The sequence below is a fragment of the Carcharhinus amblyrhynchos genome, chromosome 11 (genome assembly GCF_965287045.1).
Source record: "Carcharhinus amblyrhynchos chromosome 11, sCarAmb.v2.hapA, whole genome shotgun sequence".
In the NCBI taxonomy this organism is placed as follows: Eukaryota; Metazoa; Chordata; class Chondrichthyes; order Carcharhiniformes; family Carcharhinidae; genus Carcharhinus; species Carcharhinus amblyrhynchos.
In genome coordinates, this window is record NC_137334.1 from 4,986,626 (window position 1) to 5,013,429 (window position 26,804).

At 41.7% G+C, this 26,804-nt stretch overlaps 1 protein-coding gene across 1 annotated transcript in view; it reads right to left on the minus strand.

Moving 5' to 3' along the window:
• Positions 1-26,804, minus strand: part of kcnh3 (potassium voltage-gated channel, subfamily H (eag-related), member 3) — a 547,160-nt gene that overhangs the window by 149,568 nt on the left and 370,788 nt on the right. Inside the window, exon 7 of the mRNA XM_080198480.1 lies at positions 25,109-25,316. Coding sequence (XP_080054606.1) covers positions 25,109-25,316 — 208 coding nt within the window. The remainder of the gene's footprint in view (positions 1-25,108; positions 25,317-26,804) is intronic.

Sequence of the window (26,804 nt, forward strand, 5' to 3'; positions counted from 1 at the left end):
CACATCATAGTATTTCAGTGTAATCCTCTCCATATGCAAAACATGTCAATTAATGCATTGTAGAAGGTAATCAAAAGAGAGTTCCGTAGTACCTCTGTATAATATCATAAATCAAACAGTTACCATTTTGCAATATGAATCATTGAACAGCAGTCATTCCCAAGGGTGCAAACATCAACAGCTATTTTGGTCCCCTTTGAATGCAGTTTTCATTGCATCTTTCTCATTTGCTTTAAAGGTATCTCAAATGTATCATGGATAAATAATTTGGTATTAGATTAAATTTGGTATTGTGCGCAGAAATCAAGTTTAGATTTGGATGCATTTATCGATAAAGGCTGAAGAACTATAAGTTTGTTTCAAATCTCATAAAAGCCACCAAAATCCCCAGAAACTTAAATAGTTTTCAACTGTCCCAATTTTTTTTTATCTGTATCAGTAGAAGGGAAAATAGGTAGAATTGTAGAAATGATAGCTGATTTCATCTGTCTCCTCTTTCACTCTGTTGTCCAAAATCAAAATGCTCCCAGTGTCGAGTTTTCCCCAGGATTGGTAATGATGCTATGCTGGTTGTCATTTAGTTAAAAGACATGACCACAAAGAAATTTTGATTATACTCTGGTCTGGAGACAAAAGTTGATGGTAGATGAAGGACCGGGTATTTGTCACACAGGAAAAACTCTGCAATGTCCATCAGTAGAGCTACATTTTCCAGGACAGTATTCCTACTGTACATTTTACATGAAGAGCCGTAAAGATTATTCATATATTAACCATATGTTTATTGTTTTAATGGGAACCCTTGCTTTTGGCTGATAATTGAATACAACACTGTTATGATACAGCACAACAATGGAACAGCAATTAAACTAAGCTTAAATGGATACTTATGTAGAATTTCACTTTTCAGTGAGATCAGGAATTAGGTGTGCTGTTTACAGCTGTCTATAAGAATTTGTGTGCTTGAGGAACCTCCCCTGAAAAGCACTGCTCCCTGGCCATTTTGTAAATAACAATTTTAATTACATAACTGGAAAAAAAAGAGAAGAGATTCTCCAGGCCACAGTATGTTATATAACTATTTTATAGAATAGCCTTTACTGATATATAGGCATATAATGTGACAGTGTTGTGAATGTGGAACTTTACAAGATGGCTATGTTTTAAAATATCTCCTTTAACTTAAAGTGAAATAAATTGTTCTGGATGAGGGTGGGGGTGGGCAGCAGAGGTGGTCTTGCTAAACCTCTGCCTGCAAATGGGCTTACATGCTCTGTAAGACAACAATTTGGCCCCACTCCTGCTCTTCATGAGATAATGATGTGGCCTCTCCCCTCCCGCCCCTATAAACCAGACGATGATCCCCCCCCCCCCCTTGAGAATCTGGCCTCATTCCCCCCCACTTCACCAGACAATGATTTGGCCTCCCTCCACCAACCAGGCAATGATCTCACCTCCTTCCTGACCCCTGCCCCGTCCACCAGACAATGAATCTGCCCCCTCCCCCCCACCGCCACCAGACAACAATCTGGTCTCCCTCCCACTCCCCTCACCAGACAACTATCTGGCCTCCCTCCCTCCCCCCTCCCATCAGACAACAATCCGGCCTCCTTCCCCCCTCTCCCACCAGACAACGGTCAGGCCTCCCTCCTCCCTCCCACCAGCGATCTGAGTCAGAGAGCAGTTGAAAGCTCTGAACTCATCCCTTCAGAAGCTGGAGCGCCTGAAACAGACCTTTGCCGAGCACATCAGTTTCGCACTGAATCTGGACATGCGAATACAAAAGTAAAGGGGGAAATGCTGGTAAAGTTGGGCGGGTGCCATTAATTCAATTTAAATCCATGCAAATGCATTTAAATTGCCATTGCACCCATTTCGGGCGTGATTCGGATCGTGGCCATTTTCGGGCTTTGGTAAAGCGGGCATCTGCGTGAATACAGGCATGGATCGTGTTAATGGCCTCACACCCGACTTTACCAAATTTTCACATCCGAAAAAGGGCGCGACATAATGGAAAAATCGGGCCCTTAGAATAATTCTCATAAAATTCCACCCCGGAACTCACTCCTGTAATGTTATTTGCCAGACACGTGATGCACAGCCAAAGGAGTTCTAATCTTACCTTGATTGTATTAATTAGTAAATACAAAACTACCTTTTCTTTAGATTAAGTGTTAGTTGCCAGTTAAGTAACATTTGATTTACGTTGATTTTGTTTTGTTTTGTTATTGCAAATGTCCTAAAACATGAAATATCGGTCAGGATTTTCCAGCCATTTACACTGCAGGATCTTCCAGCCCTGCTGAAAGCAGCCCCCCACTCTAAATTCCTTGGAGGAACAGCCAGCAAGCAACACAAATGATCACTGACTCTGGCAGGACTGGAAGATTCTGCTAATGGCCAATAATGATCTGCCTCTACCCACACCCTCCACCAGAAAACCTGAGAACTGGAACATCCCAGCCATTGTTTTCTGGTTTATTTCTGTTGTTTACTGGGAAATACATCATTTTTACCAAACGTTATCAGTCTTCATAGTGATTGTAACAATTAACATATGCTTCTGTCATGAAAAAGCATACACAGATGCTGACAAGTGAGAGGGAATTCCACGTAACAATACCCTTACTGGGGTACAGGGCTTGCAGAAAGCAAATTGTGGGAAATCACTGGCATGCTCTACTGCTTTTTTTGTCCATTAAGAACATAACATAAGAACATAAGAAATAGGAGCAGGAGTAGGCCATCTAGCCCTTCGAGCCTGCCCCGCCATTCAATAAGATCATGGCTGATCTGTCGCGGCTCAGTTCCACCTTCCCGCCCTCTCCCCATAACCCTTAATCCCCTCTCTTATCAAAAACCCATCAACCCGCGTCTTAAAAATATTTAGCGAGGCAGCCTCCACCACTTCAACGGGCAGAGAATTCCAGAGATTCACCACCCTTTGAGTGAAGAAGTTCCTCCTCAACTCCGTTCTAAACCGCCTCCCCTTTATCTTGAGGCTGTGCCCCCTAGTCCTACTGTCTTTTTTGAGCGGGAAGAGTCTCTCCACCTCTATCCTATCCATCCCATTCATCATCTTATACGTCTCAATGAGATCTGCCCTCATTCTTCTAAACTCTAACGAGTACAAGCCTAGTTTATTCAGCCTCTCCTCATAGCTCAACCCCCTCAACTCCGGTATCAGCCTAGTAAACCTCCTCTGCGCTCCCTCCAAGGCCAAAATATCTTTGCGCAGGTGCGGCGCCCAAAACTGCACACAGTACTCCAGCTGCGGCCTCACCAATGCCCTATACAGCTGCAGCAAGACCTCCCTACTTTTATATTCAATCCCCCTCGCTATGAAGGCCAGCATCCCATTCGCCTTCCTGACCACCTGCTGCACCTGCAAGCTGGGTTTTTGCGACTCATGCACAAGGACCCCGAGGTCCCTCTGCACCGCCGCCTGCTGCAGTTTTTCGCCCCGTAAGTAATAGTCCTTCCTACCATTCTTCCTACCAAAGTGGACCACCTCACACTTGCCAACATTAAATTCCATTTGCCATTTCCTGGCCCATTCGCCCAGCCTATCTAGATCCTTCTGCAGACTCTCCACACCCTCCGCACAATTTGCCTTTCCCCCTATCTTGGTGTCATCAGCAAATTTCGACACCCTACACTCGGTTCCCTCCTCCAGATCATCTATATAAATGGTAAAAAGCTGAGGCCCCAGCACCGACCCCTGGGGCACTCCACTAGTCACCAACCGCCAATCCGAATAGCACCTGTTGACCCCCACTCTCTGCCTCCTATTTGACAACCAATCCTCTATCCACGCTAACACCCTATCCCCAACTCCATGTCCCTCGACCTTCTGCAATAACCTCTTGTGAGGTACTTTGTCAAACGCCTTCTGAAAATCTAGAAAGACCACATCCACCGGCTCTCCTCTATCCACCGCCCTAGACACATCCTCATAGAACTCCAGTAAATTTGTCAGACACGACTTCCCTTTAATGAAACCGTGCTGCGTCTGCTCTATCAAGCAATTCCCTTCAAGATGCCTTGCAATTTCCTCCTTAATGACAGATTCTAACATTTTACCTACCACAGACGTTAAACTAAACAGCCTATAATTCCCCGCCTTTTGCCTGGCACCCTTCTTAAACAACGGCGTAACATTAGCCGTTTTCCAATCATCCGGCACTTCCCCGGAATCCAGCGACGTCTGGAAAATAACCACCAAGGCATCCACTATCACCTCCGCCATTTCTTTCAGAACCCTCGGATGCATTCCATCCGGTCCTGGGGACTTGTCCACAATCAGTCCCTCCAGTCTGTCGAGCACCGCCTCTCTAGTAACAGTAATGTCATTAAGACCCTCCAGTCCTACCACCTTTCCATCGCTAACACCCGGCAAATTATTCACGTCCTCCTCCGTGAAGACAGAAACAAACAAGTTATTCAATACCTTAGCCATATCCCCATCCCCGACCACTAGGTCCCCTTTCTCATCCTCTAAAGGACCAACATTCACCCTAGCCAGCCTCTTCCTTTTTATATATTTATAAAAACTCTTGCTATCCTTTTTTATATTAAGCGCTAGCCCAGCTTCATAGTTTCTCTTACCCTTCTTTATCAACTTCTTTGTCAATCTTTGTTGACATTTAAACCTCTCCCAATCCTCTTCTCGCCCACTACTCTTAGCTACTCTAAATTCCTCCGCTTTACTTTTAATAGTTACAAAATTATAAGGAATATGACCATGATTTCCCGCGAAAAGCTTTCCAAGAGCAATACTCCCTAATGGAAGTGCTGGATTGTGAAATTGCACCTTTTGAAATACTGTTGAATTATCTAATTTGAACAATGGTCTGAGTCCAAAGCAGGGATTAGCTTAATACGGGCTTTGCACATCTCTGCCAAAGACAGTACAAAAGAATCTGATCCACATATCAAAGTAACATGATTTGAAACTGAAGTCTTAACATTCTCCAAAATGATCTAGAGAGCAAATCTACTTTTGGCACTGTTACAGGAGTGCAGAAGTCTTGTTTTGAAGAAATCGATCTGACTGTAACAAGCCTTTGATACTGTGCCAGATGACAACCAAACTTATGGTATTGTCAGTCCTGAATTCCATTAGTTGATGTCTTCTTTTGTAACTAGAAGTCAGATAACTATGCTGATTGTTTTCTTTGTAGCCGGATCAAATCTATTTGCTGAAACACAATGTTCTGTGCAGAAATAGTCTAAGATTTTTATGTAACATTGGGTCAGCTTTTCAGAGTATTTCAATAAGTTTACAGAGAAGTTCAGATGCAGTCAGATGATTTTGAGTAATGATTTTAAAGAATGGTTTGTTTCCTGGTATTGTGAAGCAGAGAAGGGAATATTTTGTTCATCACGCTTGTACCGAATCTCTGAAAATGCTATCCAATTTCCCCACAACTATGCATCTTTTTACTTTTTTTCAAATATTTATCTAATTCCCTTTTGAAAGTTAATACTGAATTTATTTTGAACAATCTTTCAAGGAGCACATTTCAGATCATGGAAAAAGATCTAGGGCGAGATTCTCCGGCCACGCTTTCCTCAAAACTGAAAAATTCTACCTGACATCAATGGACCCTTGCATGATCCATCCTCCCCACCTGCTATAAGTCCCGTGGTGGGCCCAACGGGAGAATTCCGGCCCTAATCTTTTCCCACTCCATGATTCTTCGTTCTATGAGGATGTGTCTAGGGCGGTGGATAGAGGAGAGCCGGTGGATGTGGTCTTTCTAGATTTTCAGAAGGCGTTTGACAAAGTACCTCACAAGAGGTTATTGCAGAAGGTCGAGGGACATGGAGTTGGGGGTAGGGTGTTAGCGTGGATAGAGGATTGGTTGTCAAATAGGAGGCAGAGAGTGGGGGTCAACGGGTGCTATTCGGATTGGCGGATGGTGACTAGTGGAGTGCCCCAGGGGTCGGTGCTGGGGCCTCAGCTTTTTACCATTTATATAGATGATCTGGAGGAGGGAACCGAGTGTAGGGTGTTGAAATTTGCTGATGACACCAAGATAGGGGGAACGGCAAATTGTGCGGAGGGTGTGGAGAGTCTGCAGAAGGATCTAGATAGGCTGGGCGAATGGGCCAGGAAATGGCAAATGGAATTTAATGTTGGCAAGTGTGAGGTGGTCCACTTTGGTAGGAAGAATGGTAGGAAGGACTATTACTTACGGGGCGAAAAACTGCAGCAGGCGACGGTGCAGAGGGACCTCGGGGTCCTTGTGCATGAGTCGCAAAAACCCAGCTTGCAGGTGCAGCAGGTGGTCAGGAAGGCGAATGGGATGCTGGCCTTCATAGCGAGGGGGATTGAATATAAAAGTGGGGAGGTCTTGCTGCAGCTGTATAGGGCATTGGTGAGGCCGCAGCTGGAGTACTGTGTGCAGTTTTGGGTGCTGCACCTGCGCAAAGATATTTTGGCCTTGGAGGGAGTGCAGAGGAGGTTTACTAGGCTGATACCGGAGTTGAGGGGGTTGAACTATGAGGAGAGGCTGAATAAACTGGGCTTGTACTCGTTAGAGTTTAGAAGAATGAGGGGAGATCTCATTGAGACTTATAAGATGATGAATGGAATGGATAGGATAGAGGTGGAGAGACTCTTCCCGCTCAAAAAAGACAGTAGGACTAGGGGGCACAGCCTCAAGATAAAAGGGGGGCTGTTTAGAACGGAGTTGAGGAGGAACTTCTTCACTCAAAGGGTGGTGAATCTCTGGAATTCTCTGCCCGTTGAAGTGGTGGAGGCTGCCTCGCTAAATATTTTTAAGACGCGGGTTGATGGGTTTTTGATAAGAGAGGGGATTAAGGGTTGTGGGGAGAAAGCGGGAAAGTGGAACTGAGCAGCGACAGATCAGCCATGATCTTATTGAATGGCGGGGCAGGCTCGAAGGGCTGGATGGCCTACTCCTGCTCCTATTTCTTATGTTCTTATGTTCAATTATCTTAAATCTGCATCCTCTGACTACCAGACTCTCTAACAGTAGAAACGCTTCTCCCTATACATAAGTTTCTCTTTATGTAGAACATTTTACAATTATTGAACTCCTCTGTTAAATTTTCCCTATATATTTTCTGCTCCAAGGTGAACAATCCTACCTTTGCCAGTCTCTCCACATAACTGGTCTTATTTGCCACTCCCAGGTGGCAAATTCTAGAATTTATTTTTGTACCTTTTTGAAGGTCTTGACATACAATTTGAAGTGTGGTGTCCAAAATTGGAAATAGGAATCCAGCTAAGGTCTAGACAGTGATTTATAAACATTTTCTGACCTTTGTCTCAGGAAACATTTTTGTACCTGCAATAAAGACATGGGACTGAAGGAAATGCCTTAAGTTTATATTCGTGTGACCCAGGAACAGCCAGATGCAGGGATGTTTGTCAAATTCAAGCACAGTTTAATGTGGTCATTGCAGGAGTAGATGGGGGTTAGTGGAAAGAAATAGCAGCTCTATGTTATTATCTGCTAGTAAATACTTGTAAATACCCTCTGCATTATGGGTATTTCTACAACACATGAACTGCAGTCGTTCAAAAAGATAGCATCACCACTTTTTCAAGGGCAGTTACGAACGGTCAACAAATGCTGACTAAGCTAGTGGTGCACATATCCTATGAACAAATTAAAAAAAATGTTCTACCTAATTCCACCTTCACTGTTCATTGCCTTTTTTCTTCACTGCATAGTTTCTTTAAGATTGTCATGCAGTCATGGAAATGGACATCAGAAAGGGATTTTAGTTTATGTGCGGCCTGCCTGTTTTTTGAAGGAATAACACTCATGGATAATGGGGAGCCTGCAGATGTATTGTACTTGGATTCCCAGAAAGCATTTGATAAGATGCCACATCAAAGGTTATTGGAGAATATACATGCTCATGGTGCAGGTTGTAACGTATTAGAATGGATAGAAGATTGGCTGGATGGCAAAAATTTTGATTTGATTTGATTCATTATTGTCATATGTATAACATACAATGAAAAGTATTGTTTCTTGCATACTATATAGGCAAAGGAAAGGAGAAAGTGCAGAATGTCTCTGGACTCTGCACTCTTTCTAGTTTAATAATATCCTTTCTATAATAGGGTGACCAGAACTGTACACTGTATTCCAAGTGTGATCTTACTAACGTCTTGTACAACTTCAAAAGAACATCCCAATTTCTGTTTTCAGTGTTCTGAATGATGAAACCAGGCATGCTGAATAGCCTCTTCACTACCCTGTCCACCTGTGACTCCACTTTCAAGGAGCTATGAACCTGTACTTCTAAATCTCTTTGTTCTGTAACTCTTCCCAATGCCTTACCTTTAACTGAGCAAGTTCTGCCCTGGTTCAATCTACCAAAATGCATCACTTCACATTTCTCTAAATTAAACTCCATCTAACATGGATCGGCCCACTGGTCCAATTGATCAAGATCCTGCTGCAATCCGAGATAACCTTCGAGAAAGATCAACTTAGTGCAAGATAGGTCCATTCAAAAGTCTAATGGCAACAGGGAAGAATCTGTTCTTGAGTCAGTTGGTACATGATCTCAGACTTTTGTACCTTCTTCCCGAAGGAAGAAGGTGGAAGAAGATATGCCTGGGGTGCTTGGGATCCTTTGTTGAGGCAGCAGGAAGTTTAGACAGAGTCAATGGATGGGAGGCTGGTTTGCGTGATGGATTAGGCTACATTCATGACCTTTTATAGTTTCTTGTGGTCTTGGGCAGAGCAGGAGCCATACAACCAGAAAGAATAGTTTCTATGGTGTATCTGTAAAAGCTGGTTAGAGTTGTAGCTGACATGTCAAATTTCCTTCATCTTCTGAGAAAGTAAAGGCATTGATGGGCTTTCTTAACTATAGTGTCGGCAAATGTGCATAAAAGGGTATTTTTCTGATGTGAATGGAGTCTCACAAGAGTCTGTGCTGGGGCCTCAACATTTTACAATTTACATCAATGACTGAGATGAGGGGGGCGTTGGCATGGTAGTTAAATTTGCAGATGACACTAAGATAGGTAGGAGAGTACAAGGCATAAGGTAATTGCAAACAGATATAGATAGGCAGTGTGAATGGGAAAAGATCTGAGAAACAGATGATAATATGGAAAAATGTGAAATTGTTCACTTTGGCAAGAAGAATAAAAAAAAGAGTATTATTTGATTGGAGAATGGTTGCAGAATTCCAAGGTGCAAAGGGATTTAGGTGTTCTAGTACACGAGTCATGAAAAATTAGTATGTAAGTACAGCAAGTAATTATGACTATGGAACACTATCCTTTATTACAAGAGGAATTGGCCCTTAAAATGAAGGATATTATGCTTCTGTTATACAGGCCATGGTGAAATCATATCTCAAATATTGTGTGTAGTTTTGGTCTCCTTATTTAAGGAAGGAAGTAAATGCATTGGAGGTGGATCAGAGGAGGTTTACTGGATTGATATCTGGAAAGAGTGGTTGGCTTACGAGGAAAGGTTGGACAGACTGGACTTGTTTTCATTGGAGTTTACAAGTTGGGTGGCACTGTGGCACAGTGATTAGCTCTGCTGCCCTTACAGTGCCAGTGACCCAGGCTTGATTCCAACCTTGGGTAACTGTCTGTGTGGAGTTTGAACATTCTCCCTGTATCTGTGTGGGTTTCCTTCAGGAGCTCCGGTTTTCTCCTATAGTCCAAAGATGTGCTGGTTAGGTGGATTGGCCATGCTAAATTGTCCCAGTGTCCCAAGATGTGTAGGTTAGGGAGATTAGTGGGGTAAATGTATAGGGTTACAGGTTTAGGGGGAGGGGGAAGCCTGGTTAAGATGCTCTCTCGGAGAGTTGGTACAGGCTCAATGGGCCAGATGGCCTCCTTCTGCACTGTAGGTATTTTACGATGAAGAGGTAAGTGCGAGAGGCGACTTGATTGAAGTATGTATGATCGACTTAAGGATAAAGCAGGGAACTTGTGCTTGGAAGCAGAGGATGTGGGCGAGATCCTAAATGAGTACTTTGCATCAGTATTCACCAAGGAGAAGGATGTGGAAGATAGTGAGATTAGTATGGAGCAACCGGCTCAAGCTTCGTGCCATTTTCGCACCGCTAAGGGGCCATAATAATTGGAAACTGTTCAGTGTCAAGCATGAATCAGATTTTTAGTTGTACACACTATTTTCCCAGCTTACTGCACTGATCACCAACGTAGTGAGGTGGTAAAATCACACCCGGTGTCACTCATGCATGATAGTTCAGAGTTCATGCGTTGAGCTCATTGTCGGAAAACAGTCAAATTGAAGGCCCTGCAAAAGTGGACTATTCAGTCCGATAGGGTAGTTAAAATGGGTTCAACAGCAGGGGTCATATATCTGGGAATATCATAGGATTCCCTCAAAGAGATGGGGTGGGATTCTCCCAAAAATCTTAAGTGTTGAATTCGCTTAAAAACTGGAGGTAAATCCCACTGTTTTTTTCAGCAGGATTTTCAAAGTGAATCTCCCACATACAGAGTGCACTGGCATTCCAGTGGAACCTCATGCAAAATATAAGTTGATCATTGTTTATCCTTACCAGGTGATCAAGTTTCTTTACAGATGAACTTGGGGTAGAAGTCAAATTGAGTAACAGTTTAAATGTAACAGTTTCCAGGTTTAGAGAGGTATGGGTCTGTTTCCTTTTCTGCAACTGGTGTTGTGTAGACAGAAAACTAGCTTTCTTTTCATTCTCGGAACAATAAAGGAATTTATATCAGAAGATAGTTTTTTTCACATGATCAACTTATATTGTCCATCCAGAATTATCTGGAAATCTGCAACCATAGCTACGTAGTGGTGTAATGGATGAGTTTTCATGCTTAATTAAAGTGAATTAGTTTCTTCCCAGCTCTCATTGTTAAGGTTCAAATTCTGAGATGCAGGCCTTAAGTTTTTCCCATTGAGCATGCACATTTGCCAGGCCCCAGAAGTGGGCATGAAACGGAAACTTGAGATAGTCTGTGAAGAAATTGCAGAAGTCAATTGATCCTCGGGAATTGTCTTAACAGTCCTGCTAGAGTAAATTTTAAAATAAAATCCATTCCATTAGAGTATATACTGAATGCTGTCCATATTTGAAGTTGTGAATCGGACATGCCTTCACTGGGCATGAAGAAAGACATTGCTGGAAATTCAAGGAATATTGCCAAACTGGTAGAGTGTATTATGGCACATGTAAGCAACATGTAATTAGGATATGCAGAGGATGTTGATAAGCTAACTGGGTGTTGCCACAGCTGCCAGAACTTTCCACTTTGACTCAAAAGCTGCTGTTATGTGCCTGCAGCAGACAACATAATTAAAAAAAAACAGTACATTCTGGACTGATTTCACTTTGTACTGATTCTGCAGAAAACACCCTCTGCAACTTGCAAAGGTTGTACTTAATTGGTGAAAATCTGCTTTTTGCTTTCAAAGGATATCAGATTGAACAAATATATGTTTTGTCCAGTGGTTTTTACCTCATAATTAAAATAACATCCCGTTGATTAAAATGCAGTATTCTTGTTTTTTTTCAATGAACCTAGCCCATGTGATTTAGGATACATTACCTGCAGGATTTTATGAATTCTGTATTAGATTTTATGGAGTATATTGCTATTAGGCACAAATGTTGCACACACTGGAGAAGTTTTATTTGCAGATAATTGGTATTGCAGTGACAATAGGGAATGGTAAATTTATTTTAAAAATAAATTTGAATATTCACACATGAACATCATGCAAAAATAAAAAGATATTTCCTGTTTCTGGCTTGGAAAGGACCCAGAACAGAGCTTTAGGCAAAATGTTTAACTATTTGCCAAGTGGATCCACTTAATTTATGACTCTTTTAAGTAGGTGGGATATACAGTGCAATGTGATAGTATCTAGGGTTACTTGAAGTCAATTTCCCTGCCATTGCCCTCATGACAGATAGCAGCAACATATCCAAGCACCCACACTTGTCCAGGTGTTGAAGCATTGTAGCTGGGAATCCCTCAGGTTAAAGGTCAGAAAAATTAGCCCATAATTTATGTATCCTGTAATCCACATGGTACTGAGAATTAACATCCTTTGTAGCACAAAGACCAACAAGCACTCAGGCAGATGCTATGCGTAGGCAGTTCACCTCCAAGTCACATGCCTTTCTGACTTGAAACTGCATCGTTGTTCTTTCACTGTCACTAGATCAAAATCCTGGAACTCCTTTCAAAACAGCACTGTGGGTGTATCTACACCATATGGACTGCTGTTCAAGAAGGTGCTCACCACCAATTTCTCAAGGACAATTAGAGATGGACAACAAATTCTCCAGCATAGTACTGAGAAAGCACACTGTCAGAGGAGTCACCATAGGTGTCTTGGCCAATATTTATCCCTTAGTCAACATCACTCAAGAAATAGATTATCTGGTCATTGCAATGTTGCTGTTCGAGGAAACTGTGACTAGATTTCAAAAATACTTAATTGCCTCTAAAACAATTTATCTGAGCAAGGTTTTGTTAAAAAAGTATATTTTTGTATTGCCTTTCATAAACTCAAAACACCCCAAATCGTCTTACAACCAATGAAGTAGTTTTGAATTATATTCATTATTCTTGGTTTTGCAATGCAGCTGTGAGATTCTTCAAATGATGCCCGATGACAATAAAGAACAGTGCCTATGCTTAACATCTATTGTTGAACAGGGAAGCTTGGGAATTTAAAAAACATTGAGAGGTATTTTATGGCTTATGCAGTCTTAACATCCTACTTGTATCAATGTATGGCACAATGCTCAGACAGAAAAGAAATTCTAGTAAATTAAAGCAAAATAAAACATTTGAATAGCCTTTATTCTGCAGCAATCTAGTAGCATCTTAAGTAAGTTAACTTGCTTCTTTTATGATTTTTCAGTTGCTATTTTGCCCCTTGTGATGCAGGGATTAAGTACTCAAAGTACAAAAATTCCAGCAGAGTAATCTTTTATTCCACTGTCATTACGCCCTTGCTCATCCCAAAACCCTAAAATCCCGCCGAAGGTCAATGGACCTTTCCATGGTCTGTCCCCCGCCTGCTCTGATCCCTGTGGTGGTGGGCTGGTAAAGCTCTGGCTCTAATCTACAAATAAATGTACAGTATGGCTTATTCTAAAGAAATGGACTTGTTTTTACAATGGACAACTGTTGCTCGACATTACAAAATCCAGAAGAACCACTGAAAGTTCAACTTTTGTCTTAAGTCAGCATTGCTATGAAATTGCTTATTAAACAATAGGAGCTGATGTGCCTTGAGGTAAGCAAGAATGCAAAGTTGTGATCCTGAACTGTTTTCCTTTCTTTGCTGTGCTCCAAGCCCAGTTTGTGAAGATTGGGGTTCAGAAATAAAGAAAGGCGAGAGGCGACATACTTCCACTGGTTCCCCTTGACCATGCCATCCAGATTACCTTATCATACAAGCCACAAATGATATCTTCAGCTTTTTGCAACTCAGGGGGAATCCGTGCTATTCAGACCATCCTCTTGGATCCCTATCTGTTCAATGCCCACTCTAGTTCTCATCAGGCCCTGGTTTAACCCTTAGATTGAACTCTCGGGTGCCTGTTTTAGTCCACTCTTCATGGCGATGTGGAGTATTTGAAATAATTCAACATTAAATATTAATAGCTTTGAAGTAGACACGCATAGTTATGAGCATTAACAGCTTTAAAGCAAGTTATTTTTATTCTTTCATGGGATGTAGCATTGTTGACTGGGCAACATTTGTTCCCCATCCCTAAATGCCCCTTGAACTGAGTGGCTTGTTACGCCATTGGAGCCCTTTCTCAATATACTGGTTTGGGAATGTAACAATCACAAAATTAATGACCTTCACAGGATGGGTAAGTAACTCCTAATTTAGTTACAGCTACAGTCTGCATAATGCTCCTTATTACGATTTATTGTGTAAGGATGGTAACCAAAAGATATAAATATGTTACACAGCCTTGGCATCAAGCACGCATTTTGCAGGAGCAGGGTTATGTCTCCCCACTACTGCTACTTACAGACTTGAATGGTTTCATTCTTTTACCATAACAATGGACTCTGGTGCAAGCCTGGCCTCCTCCCCCTCCCAAGCCTGCCATGGGCAACGTTCCCTACACCAAAAGTGCCTACAAGGGTCAATCAATTCCTGTGGCAATGCTTTCCCCAACCATTGCCCCTGCTAGCTAAGGCCCAGCTGACAGAATTTCCCGGCAGCCACGGGGAATGTCCTGTAGAAGATACTCTGCAGAAGGCACAGTCTGGCACCCGGACCCACACCAAGTCACGGTAACAATACATATCACACAATTACTGTTTACTACAGCAATCCCATAGTTCAAATGAGCTACGAAAGCTAAAACATTTGAATCAACATGAGTGAAAGCATGATCTAGGCAAGCGGTGAGGATTAGGATCATATCCAGATTTTGCTTGAGATTATTTTCTTAGTCTATAATGTGTGCAGGCACTTTCAATAGATTTTGTAGAAATATCAGGGATGTCAGAAACAACATTAACTTTGTCTTTCTCAATAGGACGGGGCTGAGTCAGAGTTCAGCCACGGCAGGATCAATGTTATTCCTGTCTTCAGGGATGTCATGAGCAAAACACTTGCTGCTTCAGCTGCAGTCTCACTAAATTTTTGCACATTCTTCTTTTGGATGTAACAGTCTCCCTTCTGAATGCCTTGATTGAACCTGCCTCCACTACATTCCACAGTAAATTTCATTCTCTAACTACTCACTGCGTAAAAACGATTTTCCTCACGCCACCTATGCTTCTTTTGCCAATTACCTTAAATTTCTACCTTCCTGTTCTCAATCCATGCATGATAGGAATATTTTTTCCCTATGTATTTTGCAGACCACTCGTGATTTTGAATATCTGAGTTTTCTCCAAGGAGAGCAACTGCAACTTCTTCAATTTACCTCTGCAACTGAAGTTCCTCATTACTATAACCATTCTCATAAATCTTTTCTGCATGAGGGGTGGGGAGCTAATATTCAGCAGTGGTGACAGGTTGTAAGTCTGAAGCTTTTTTCTTTTATTCCCTTTCCCCATTGTTCACAAACGGCACTTGGAGAACAGCAGAGAAACAAAACATAGCTCATAGCTATGCTTTCACTGTTCCCCTCAACCATATGTAAGACAGATTATTTTACCATCCAGACCATAAATAGGATCTTTAGTTTCTCAGACTCCTCTGACTAATACGATTCCACGCTATTCAGACAGCCCTCCTGGAACTCTAAATACGAACATACGAAACAGGAGCGAGTAGGCCACCTGGCCCCACGAACATTCTCCACCATTCAATAAGATTATGGTCGATCTGTGTGTGTTTCGAATTCCACATTCCTATCTGCTTTCTGTAATCTTTGATCCCCTTGCAAGTATCCATCTACTTCCACCTTAAAAATACTCAGTGACTTCATCTCCATCATCTTCTGAGGCACAAGTTGCACAACCTTTAGAGAAAACAATTGTCCTAATATCTGTACGAAAAAGCTGACCTCTAATCTTAATGTCCCCTTAGTTCTGAATGTTGGGTGAATGAGCTGTGGAGTCAGCTCCACAGTGGTAGAGAGTGGTAGCTCCACTAGAGTTAGAGAGATTCTTCCCGCTTAGAAAGGATAGCAGAACTAGAGGGCACAGCCTCAAAATAAGGGGGGGGGGCAATTTAGATCGGAGTTGAGGAGGAACTTCTTCACTCAAAGGGTGGTGAGTCTCTGGAATTCTCTGCCCATCTGAAGTGGTGGAGGTTACCACACTGAATATATTTAAGTCACGGGTAGACAGGTTTCTGATAAACAAGGGAATTAGGGGCTATGGGGAGAAAGCGGGAAAGTGGAACTGATCTACTTCAGATCAGCCATGATCTTGTTGAATGGCAGGGCAGGCTCGAAGGGCTAGATGGCCTACTCCTGCTCCTATTTTTTATGTTCTTATGAGCCATGGCCAGAAACAGCAGTTTGTCTTCAGTAATACAGACAAGGCCTGGGGACCAAATTTAATAAATGCTTGGGGTTTTGATTAGGTCACATTTTTATCTGGCCTGGATATGATCTTACCTTGAAATCTTCACAAATGCATTTATGATATTACCACACAAACAAACCAGAGAAGTTCTCACCCTTTGTGATTAATCAAGTTACATACAGTGTGGTTTCATTGATCACTCTAATGCCTTGAAGGCATAAATACTTAGTCAAGTGAATTTAAAAACAAAACTGCAACAATAAACCCACAGACATTAAAACATCAGTCAAGCTTCCTTCTGCATTAAAATTACAATATCATCAAATAATTTTACCTTTTTACTGACATTCAATTGAAAGAACTAATTATGTGTTGGAAATTCATGTTCTCTTTTCCTTTATCCCTTTCACTTGTTTAAAAGAAAGCACTAAACATAATGTTTCATCTCTTACAATTTCTAATGCTACAATGGTGTCCATAAAATTGAAATAATGCTTTTAAAATAAAGAGTCTAAATTATCTAATTAAACTGGGTGAAGGATGGTTTTATGGATGAATGTTGCTTCGCTGAGCAATACAAAGTATCAAAGGCCCCAGATTCAATCCTTGGGCCATCTAATTATAGCTAGCATAGCTTTTGGATATTACAATTCGGAATGGCCAAGAGCTGGGAAAATAAAATCTCAGTGTTCTATATGTGTAGCGTGAAGGATGGACTGGACTAATTTGTGACATAATCATAGGTGCATTGGTGACGTTCATTCTCAAGAATCATATTTTAAGAATGGCCATGTACTTAGTGGACATTCAAGAAATTGGCTATCATTATGGAATCATACCACAAGGAAAAGGTATATCTTGAAAGAACAAAACAAAATTAGGATGACTGCACTGAATTGCATTCTGAATTTCACCCTGCAACAGATATTGCACTTGCTGCACTGCAAATATTTCAAGTAGCCAATGTTCAGCAAAAATGCCTGAGTTTGTAAAGCAGTTTAGTTTGACAGTGCTAATGACTGAACTCCCAAGGGAACATCAAAGGCATTGTAAAATTTCACAATGCTGCGTGCACATGGAAATCATTGGCTTGATTTTTCTCTCTGTTACATCCAGGGAATGCTTTATGTCCTCTCAACAGGAAAATCTGCTTCAGATTTATAAAGCCTGTTTTCACTGAAATAAAAGTATCACCAGCATCATTAACATAGTAAAATGCCCCAAGATATATCACAGAGACAGTATCAAACAAAACTTGACACAAAGACATACTGGAAATAATAGAACAGGTAACCAAAATCTTGGTAAAAATGGTTGGTTTTAAGGAGCGTCTTTAAGGAGGAGAGAGAGTACAGCTGAAAAGATTTAAGAAGGGAATTGAAGTGCTGAGGGTACTGCAAGAAAGACAAAGGTTGCCAATGGTGCAGTGATTAAAATCAGGGATCCACAAGAGGCCAGAATCGAGGGATTAGCAATCTCAGGGGTTGTAGCACTGGAGAATATTAGAGATATGGAGGGCAAGGATGGATATTTTAACATTGAGACACTGCTAAGCTGGGAGCCAACATCGGTCATCAAACACAGGAGTGATGGGTGAATGGGACTTCACAAAAATTAGGATATGCACAACAACATTTTGGATGACCTCAAGTTTACAGAGGGAGCAAAGTGGGAGGCCAATCTTGAGAGTAATGGGATTGTAGAGTCTAGAGGTAACAAAGACATGAATGAAGATTTATTCAGTGATGGGTTGAGGCAGGGGTGGAGTGGACAATGCTAGAGGTACATTTAGGTGGTCATGATATTCAAGAGTATTTAGGGTTAGAAGTTCAGTTCAGGTTTAACTGTGACACCAAAGTTATGAAATCTCTAGTGCAGTTTCATACAGTAATCAGGGAAAGTGATGGAGTTTGGGTAAGGGAATGGAGACTAACAACTAACAATCTTTCTTACAACAAGCAAAGCCTTAAATGAACAATGTACTATTGCAGTCTACAGAGTCCATTTAAATACAATGGGTGCGATTTTACTGCCTTGCTCGTCCCAAAACCATAAAATCCTGCCCGAGGGTCAGCGGACCTTCCTATAGTCCACCATTCGCCTGCTCCGATTCCCATAGCAGGCAGAGCAGTAAAATTCCAGCCAATATTTCTGAAATATGACAAACAGAATTCATGACCTAAACTGCAGTAACATCTCTGAGTAAAATCAAAGGGACAGCAAAGTGCAGTCAGTGGAGGATAGTTACATAAAACAATAAGATGCATAAAACAAATCATGCTCTTTTACAGCAAATTGGGTTCCAGATGGGATTAATATAGGAATTATCTAATTATCTCAATTCTGGCCAGGAGTAGTGGTGTCACTATATGCAGCTAATAAGTTAAATGGTAGGGACTGAAGACAATAGTTTATTTAATATTTCAATAGAGAAACTTTCTGCATATCCAACACTGGATATGAGACAAACACAATGGGTGGGATTATCCATGCAACCCACCAAGTGTTTCGCAGTTGCGGAGGTGGCCTCCCATTGGCCTGTGGTGGGATCTTCTGGTCCTGCCATTATCAGCGAGGTTTCCCATTGAATGCACCCCTTGACACCATAAAACCTAGAGTGAGTGTGCGCCAGAAGGTCCTGACCAAAATATTGTAACAGTGACTTCCCTGGCATTGAGAACGTAATCTTTTTTGTTCAAGTTCCAATTCTACCAAGCATCAATTACCACACAAATGGCTCTGGTTAGTGACTAAAACTGACAAACCAGAAAACTGTAATCTGGATGTAAGGTTAAGAATTTAATGAGAAATTGTCATCTCACTACCTGGATGGGACAGGGCAAAAGACAGCTGGGTGACAGCAGCTGCCTTATTTTCCTTCCATTAGTGAAAAGACTATACCAGACTCTACCACTATCATGTAATCCCCCCATCTACCCTAAATTTTCTCTTTACTCTCTGCCCAGGTGATGTTTATCACCCAGGAAGTAGAGACAAAAATCTTCTTCATGATATTTTGTTGATAGTCTCTTGCTGCTGTGGTTTACTGTGCCAATACTCTGATTAAACTGTATCAATTGAGCTTGGAACTGATAGCACTGGTAAATTCAATGACCAGTTATCAAATGAGAATTCATCACCCACTTCAATCACGGTGAATTACATTCCAGGCTCCAGTGAAACCATATGTAATTTACTTGCAGTACTCATTTCTGTCTCACAAATGCAGGATAAACTACCTCTTGTGGTATAAATCATTTCAAAATTGCTCTTATTTTGCTCCTTCAGACATACGGGGGAGTTTTCCCATCCTGGTCCATCACGGGAATCGTAGCAGGCTGCTGGGGAGGCAGGAGGGTTGGGGAGGAGTGGGGGGTGGTGGTGGGGGGGGAGAGAGAGACCATGCTAAGGTCCATTGATCTCGGGTGGGTTTTTACTAGTTTTGGGGCGACTGTGGCCAGAAGACCCCACCCATTGGGGCTTGTTATTGTTGGGGTAAGGGTGGGGTTGGGCTGGAAAATGCAGCGAGCCAACCAAAGGTCCACTGGCTTCAACAGAACCAAAAAAAATCCCACAAGCGGGAGGGGCCATAAAATTCTGCCCATAATTTAATCATTACTTACATTCCACAAATTGTGTTGCCAATATTTTGTAAATTAATGTTTATTAATGGCAAAAACAATCTAAAACAAACTCAAAACATGGGTGATATTTTAATTAGGATTATCAGAAAAATAAAGCAGTTTTCAATCCTATTTATTTGTGGCCGAGATAGGAAATAGCACAAGGCGCAGTCCAAAGATGTGCAGGTTAGGTAGATTGGCCATGCTAAATTACCCCTATGTATCCCAAAATGTGTTGGCTGGAGCTTAAATATGTGGGGTTATGGAGATAGGGTGGTGGGGGTGGGCCTGGGTAAGATGCTCTGTTGGAGAGTTGACGTAGACTCAATGGGCCAAATGGCCTCCTTCTGCACGACAGGGATTTTATGGTTCTATTATAATATTCAATAAAACATGAACATTGGTTTAAATTTCTACAATATTCAAATTGTAGGTTTGAGTCATTTCATCACAATTTGTAAATTATTGGGATTTAACCCACTGCACAATAGATTTTGATTATAAACCATCAGAGTTAACCACTTTTAAAGAATTTCATAGGAGAGAATACAGTGTATAGGAGATTTACCAGGATGTTGCCTGGGATGGAACATTTAAGTTATAGAACATAGAACATAACAGCGCAGGACAGGCCCTTCGGCCCACGATGTTGCGCCGACCAGTTAAAAAACAATGACCCTCTAACCTAAACCAATCCCTTTTCATCCATAAACCTATCCACGGATCTCTTAAACGCTCCCAAACTAGGCGCATTTACAACTGCAGCAGGCAGGACATTCCAATCCCTCACCACCCTCTGGGTAAAGAACCTACCCCTGACATCCAAAACCTACCCCTGACATCCAAAGCATGAAGAGAGGTTGGATAGGCTTGGGTTGCTTTCTTTGGAGCGGAGAAGACTGAGGGGCGACCTGATTGAAGTGTTCAAGATTATGAGGAGCATGGACAGTATGAATAGGAAGCAGCTGTTCCCCTTAGTTGAACAATCAGTTATGAGGGGACACAAGTTAAAAGTGAGGACTGGGAGGTTTGGGGGGGTTTTGAGGAAAAGCTTTTATACTCAGAGGGTGGTGGCAGTCTGGAACGCAACGCCTGGTAGGGTGGTGGAGGTAGGATACGTCATATCCTTTAAAAAGTACCTGGATGAGCACTTGACACACCGTAACATTCAAGGCTATGGGCCAAGTGCTAGCAAGTGGGATCAGGTGGGCAGGTCAGAGTATTTCATGCATGGTGCAGACTCGATGGGCTGAAGGGTCTCTTCTGCACTGTAATATTCTGTGATAGTAAGAAACACTGGGAGCAGGTGCACAGCAGCGGTTTCGCCAGCTGACATAATTCCAGTGAATCCTCACTATTTAATTGGCTTTTTCCAACATTGCAAAAGCACTGACCCACTTTCCCTTTGACAAAAGTTCCCTATTGTTAGTGTTGTTGCAAAGTCATGCTTTATATAAAAAATGATTACTGAATTTACTGGTTGGAAACCGTTAATTGATTTTTAAAAATAAAGGACTGAAGCTACACTCTCGTGACTTGGGATCACAGTCAAAGACAGCTGCAGACGGGCCAAATGCATTCTGAAACAATTGAAATACAGACAAGCTGTCCGCAAAAGCAAAACGGAAAGAAGATGAATAGGAGCTATTACAAAAGCAATAAAGGCCATGCGTCATCATCAATAGATCTCCTGTGGGCTTCCTGGAGTACGAGCTGGGTTGAGTGAGTAGAGGAGGCTAGCCCAATGGGAAGCAGTCAGCATTGGTTTTAAGCCTGTAACTTTACCCAGAGATGTAGGTGAAGATTACCTGACTATGAACTGCAGGATCAGCCCTTTCCTTTGTCAATAAAGGGTGTTAGAGATGAAAAGTTGATGTTTGGCTGAATTACTACATTGGTGATGTGGAAAATCTTTTCCCTCCATCTTTCCCTATGGACAACCTCCAAATGTCAAAAATCTTTTCTGGTAAAAAAAAAAGCCATTATGTCTCTTTTTGGGAAGCTCAAGCCTTATGACACCAATGGGGAAGACTGGGCCCAATACATTGACACACACGTTACTTCTTCCATGCTAGCAACATTGAAGAAGACGAAAAACAAAAATTGATATTGTTAACAGCAGATGGTGCCCTGATTTTCAGTGTGATAAGAAGTCTGACCGGTCAGCTTTGCACCAGATTGAGCCTGTAATTCCCAAATTTGGTGGGGAGGGTGGAGTCCCAGTAGGAAAATCAAAATAGAACCTTTGATTCTGCAAAGATAGAAAGAACTTTTACATTAGATGATGTGGTTCACATAAGGAACCTCGGGGATGGCCCAGATGGGTCCCTGAGATTGTTAGAGAGAAAATGGGACCACTACCTTACAAGAACAAAGTTCAGAGTACTTCAGGAAGCATGGTGGCACAGTGGTTAGCACTGCTGTTTCACAGCACCAGGGACCCAAGTTCAATTTTGGCCTTGGGTGACTGTCTGCATAGAGTTTGCACGTTCTCCCCATGTCTGCATGGGTTTCCTCTGGATGCTCCGGTTTCCTCCCTCAGTCCAAAATTTGTGAGAGTTAGATTGATTGACCATACTAAATTGCCCCTTAGTGTCAGGGGGACTGGCTAAGTTAAATACATGATGTTATGGGGGATAGGGTCTGGGTGGGATGGTGGTCAGTGCAGACGCGATGGGCAAAATGGCCTCCTTCTGTACTGTAGGAATCAATGGTTCAAATACCTAAAGAAGCACTTGCATCAGGGACCAGTGAGTCCCTGCCTGACAAGCCCCTGCCACCATCCATGGTGACAGCTGCTGCCAGCACCAGCCCTCAGCTCGAAGTTGACTCTGTGTTGGCCCCTGCAGATAGTGAAGGCATGGTGATGGAGGCTGAAGAAGTGGGCCTCTGGGCTGAAGCAGAACCTGAGGCAGAACCTGCTTCTGTAACCTAGTGGCACTCCGTCCAAAAGAGAAGGTCCTCCATTTGGTTTACATTGCCTGATCTAGCCCCACTTTCAACAGATCTCCATCCAAGCAACGGAAAGTACCTCCTCGCAACAGGGGTGCTGGGAGAGATGCTGATCTAATGGGAGAGGGATGTTATGACAGCCACAAAGATCACAGATCGCCCCATGGGCTTCCTGGAGTATGAGCTGCCTTACTGAGTGACCAGGAGGCTCGCCGAATGGGAAGTAGTCAGCAGGAGTTTTTAAGCTTGTTACTTTACCCGGACTGGATTTGTAAGTCCTGAGGTGAAGACCATCTGACTGTAAGCTGTAGGATCGGCCCTTTCCTTTGGTGCACAATGAAGAGTGTTGGTGATGGGGAACTGGCATTTGGTTGAATTGTTCTCTTATCCCATTAACAAAGCATCCAGTCAATCACCTTGGTATTTAACTGGGTGGAAATAAACCATTGGACATAATCATTTGGACAATGGAACCTGTGCCAAGAGGAATTCCAAGCCACGATCGAGTCACATTAACTGAAAACACAATCATATTTGGACGTAAGACAGTTGGAGAGAGAAGGTCATTTGTCAAGCTAATCCACTGAGTATTTAAGCACCTGTTTCCTCTGCAAAACGGGACAAATAACAGACCCTGAAGTGGGTTCCTTCCCTCTCTCATTCTCTATCCAATCTGCAAATTTTGAACGTTATCTACTGATTTTGACTATACAGGTGTCACAGAGAGCTTTTAAAAAGAACTCAACCCAGCACTGCTGTCTCCAGGAGTGAGTGGAGGTTCGCCCAATGGGAAGCAGCCAGCAGGAGTTTTTAAGCTGGTTACTTCAGTCGAACTGGAGTTTTAGGTGCCGAGATGAAGACTACCTGACTACAAGTCGCAGGAGCGGTCCTTTAGTGCATAATAAAGGGATGGGAAACTGGCATTTGCTCCACTTGCTCAATAAGGCAACTCATATTGCATTTAAATTTTACCCATTTCACAGTAATATTGGAACATATACAAACCCTTATTGTCAGTTCAAGCAAATTGTTACCTTCACCAGAATCACTTCAATACAACTCGTTTTTTTTCAAAAAAACTTAAAAGCTGTTTTGTTTGTTTACAGATAAAAAAGATGTACATTCCCTTGGTACTGTTGCTGTGATGCCATTACATTGACATTCTCTTTCCCAAACTGAAAGCTTTGCCAAAGTTATTCAACATTGCAGAGGTCATTAAACACTGCCATGTTTTCCTTAAAACATTTTACTGGTTGGCATTGACCAGGCTAAAGCCATGGCTTAGTTGGTAGCGTTCTTGCCTCAGAGTCAGAAGGCTGTTGGTTCAAGCTTCATCATTCCAGAGACCTGAGCACATTCCAATGCAGCATTAAGAGAGTGTTGCACCATCTTTTGGCTAAGATGGCTTGGTTAAATATCTTCCCTCTTAAGAGAAAGTAAAAAATTCCACTGCTCTGTATCGAAGAAGAGCAGAAGAGTTATCCTCAGTGTCCTGGTCTATATTTATCTCATCATTAAAACCATAATTAAAAAAACAGATGATCTAGTCACCATAATTTTGCTGTTTGTAAGACGTCATTGTGTATCCAACATTGTAACATACAAACGCTTCAAAAGTTAAGCACCTCTTATGCCCTGAAGCTGTAAAAGATGCAGGCTGGAATTCTCCAGTGTGGTACACACTGCTACCACTGCCAGCAAGAATGGAAAACTCCAGCCAAAACTCCATAGCAGCAGGATCAGAGAATCCCAGCTGCAGGCAAGGTTGGAGAATTCCGCCTATAACACAAATGCATGTTTTTGCCATTTTCGGTATTCAATCTTAAATTGTGAGCAGGAAAAAAAAATTATTCAACACAAAATCCAATGATTTTGGTGCTAAAAACTTGTGATAAAGTAGAGAAGAAATACAAGTTTAAAGATGGTTTATATTATTTTCATGGCAATAGAAATTCTGAAGAAAGCACAGAAACTAAAAAAGGATTCAGTAACATTCACATTTAATGCAAAGCAGAAAAAATACTGTTAGCTACGCTCAGAACAGATATTAATTAGAGGAAAAGTATTTTAAGGTTTTATTACAGGACAATTTACATCTACAGTTCTGTTAAAAATGTGACAACAGCAACTTTGCAGGCAGTTTTTGAATCAAAAGTTGCCCTTTCCATTTATCAATTATTTTATAGAATTCCTTTGTTTACTGTGTGCTGCCAAGTGATATTGGAAGGAATATTGCAAGTATTTGTAATACCAAAAAATGTGATACAAAAACATTTGATGTATTAGTGGTTAATTGTGCAATTTGTGTAGAGTGGAAATTAAGTGCTGTCTTTCACCTTTCTTAGATAAACCAATTCCTGATCAGCAAATATAAAATATAAATCAAACAAACAAGTGGAAACTAACATAGCCCCTTCTCCCTCAGAGGATAACTTATTAGGTAAGAAACCAGCTCTTCCGTAACTGTTGATCCAAAGAACTTACTGCATGCACTTTGATAAGTCACTGTCCAGGTTCAAGGTGAGCTGACCTGTAGAAAAGTGGCATCACTTACCAATTTCCCAGGTAGAAAGGTCATTAGCTTCAATTTCCTTCTGTCCAATGTAGTACCAAATGCAGGCCATCCAGTGGGCTATCAGGGCAAACATGGACATGAGCAGTGTGAGGACCACGGCACTGTACTGTGAATAACGATCCAATTTCTGAAGTAGCCGTAGCAGACGCAGCAAGCGCACGGTTTTCAGCAGATGAACCCCAAAATACTGTGGAATTAATTAATAAATAGGCTCACAAAAATGTCTTTTTATCTGAGAGAAATTTTATTTTTCTGCTGAGAATGAAAGACTAGTTAATTGTTGATAACAATCACAGTTTACTCACTAAAAACCTATAGTAATAAATTCGCAAAAAGTTATACCCCAATGGCATTGCACTCAGGGAATGATCAGAGCAGAAGATTTCAATTGTTTTGAGAGAGGTGTCACCACACATCCTCATGGGTCTTTGCCCTCAAGACAGTGACAGCTCTCCAAAATATATAAGGCTATTACTGATTTTTAAATAAGTAACCCAAAAACAAAAATAATGATAGAAAGTCAACAAAAAGAGAATGACAGAAATATGAACCCCTCACACACAACTGAGATCCCTTGTGAATGCAAGGTCTAGAGATCCCAGTTTGAAAGCCAATGATCTAAAACTACTGTAGGATATCTTCAAAAACCATCATCTATAAATAATGGAAATTTGCTCAATTTACCGACCAAACTTTTACCAAAGGATTCAGACAAAAGCCTTATTATTTGAGAATAGAGAAGAATAGAGCAGTCTTGTTTTAGAATTGCATTTAAGCACAAATCTGGACTCAGTTTCAGAGTAGTACTGTGAAAAGTACAATTTACAAACCATACATTAAATTCTTAATTGCCCACTCAAAACACATCCAAAGAAGAACATGAGAATGCAGTACTTTTTTTTAAATTGTAAGAAGCACTTGCCAATAATCTGATATGACATTGTAACACCATGCTTTAAAAACAATTTTGTAGACAGTATGGTGGCACATTGGGTGGGGTGGGGGGAAGAGATGACGGCTTTGATCATGGCTCAGAGGGGGAGATATGCTGGCTTTGATTGCAGTGTGGGGGAGCCCCTGAGGCCTCAGTGGTGGACGGGGGGAGATTATTTTTTTCCTTTTGAACTTTAAAAATGGTGCCCCAAATTTCGATGCAGCTGTGCTTTACCATATAAAAATTGCATTTTACCGTGTAAAATTGCATTTTTAGATAAAAGATGGCCACCCTGTTATTCTTTTGGCAAAACTGCATAAGGTCTGGTAGGAAAAAACAGCCTGTGCCAGAGTTCAGTCAGATTCTGACACTTTAATATTTTTTGGTAAGACTCTGCCCATTGTTTTCAGCAATCCTGTTATTGGGTCTCTATGGCTTTGTGCTATTTATTTAAGCCTGAGACTTCCCAAAACTGATATAGTAAGTCTGTAGGCAGGGTTTTACCAAAGACCTTACGGCCCTGATGTCAGAATGAAATGGGTGGACCTGAGTCTGCATTTAGTCCAATTAAGGGATGGTGGGGAGTTCCTAATGCTGTGAGCATAATCAGAGGGCCAGCGGCACTAGAGCTTTGGTAACCTCTCTCAGACAGGTAAGCACTTCTGTGGGTGGTCAACATGAAGCTGCCCTCAGAAAGATAATTTAAAATAGAATTCAAAGGTACCAAGCAAGCAGGCCTTA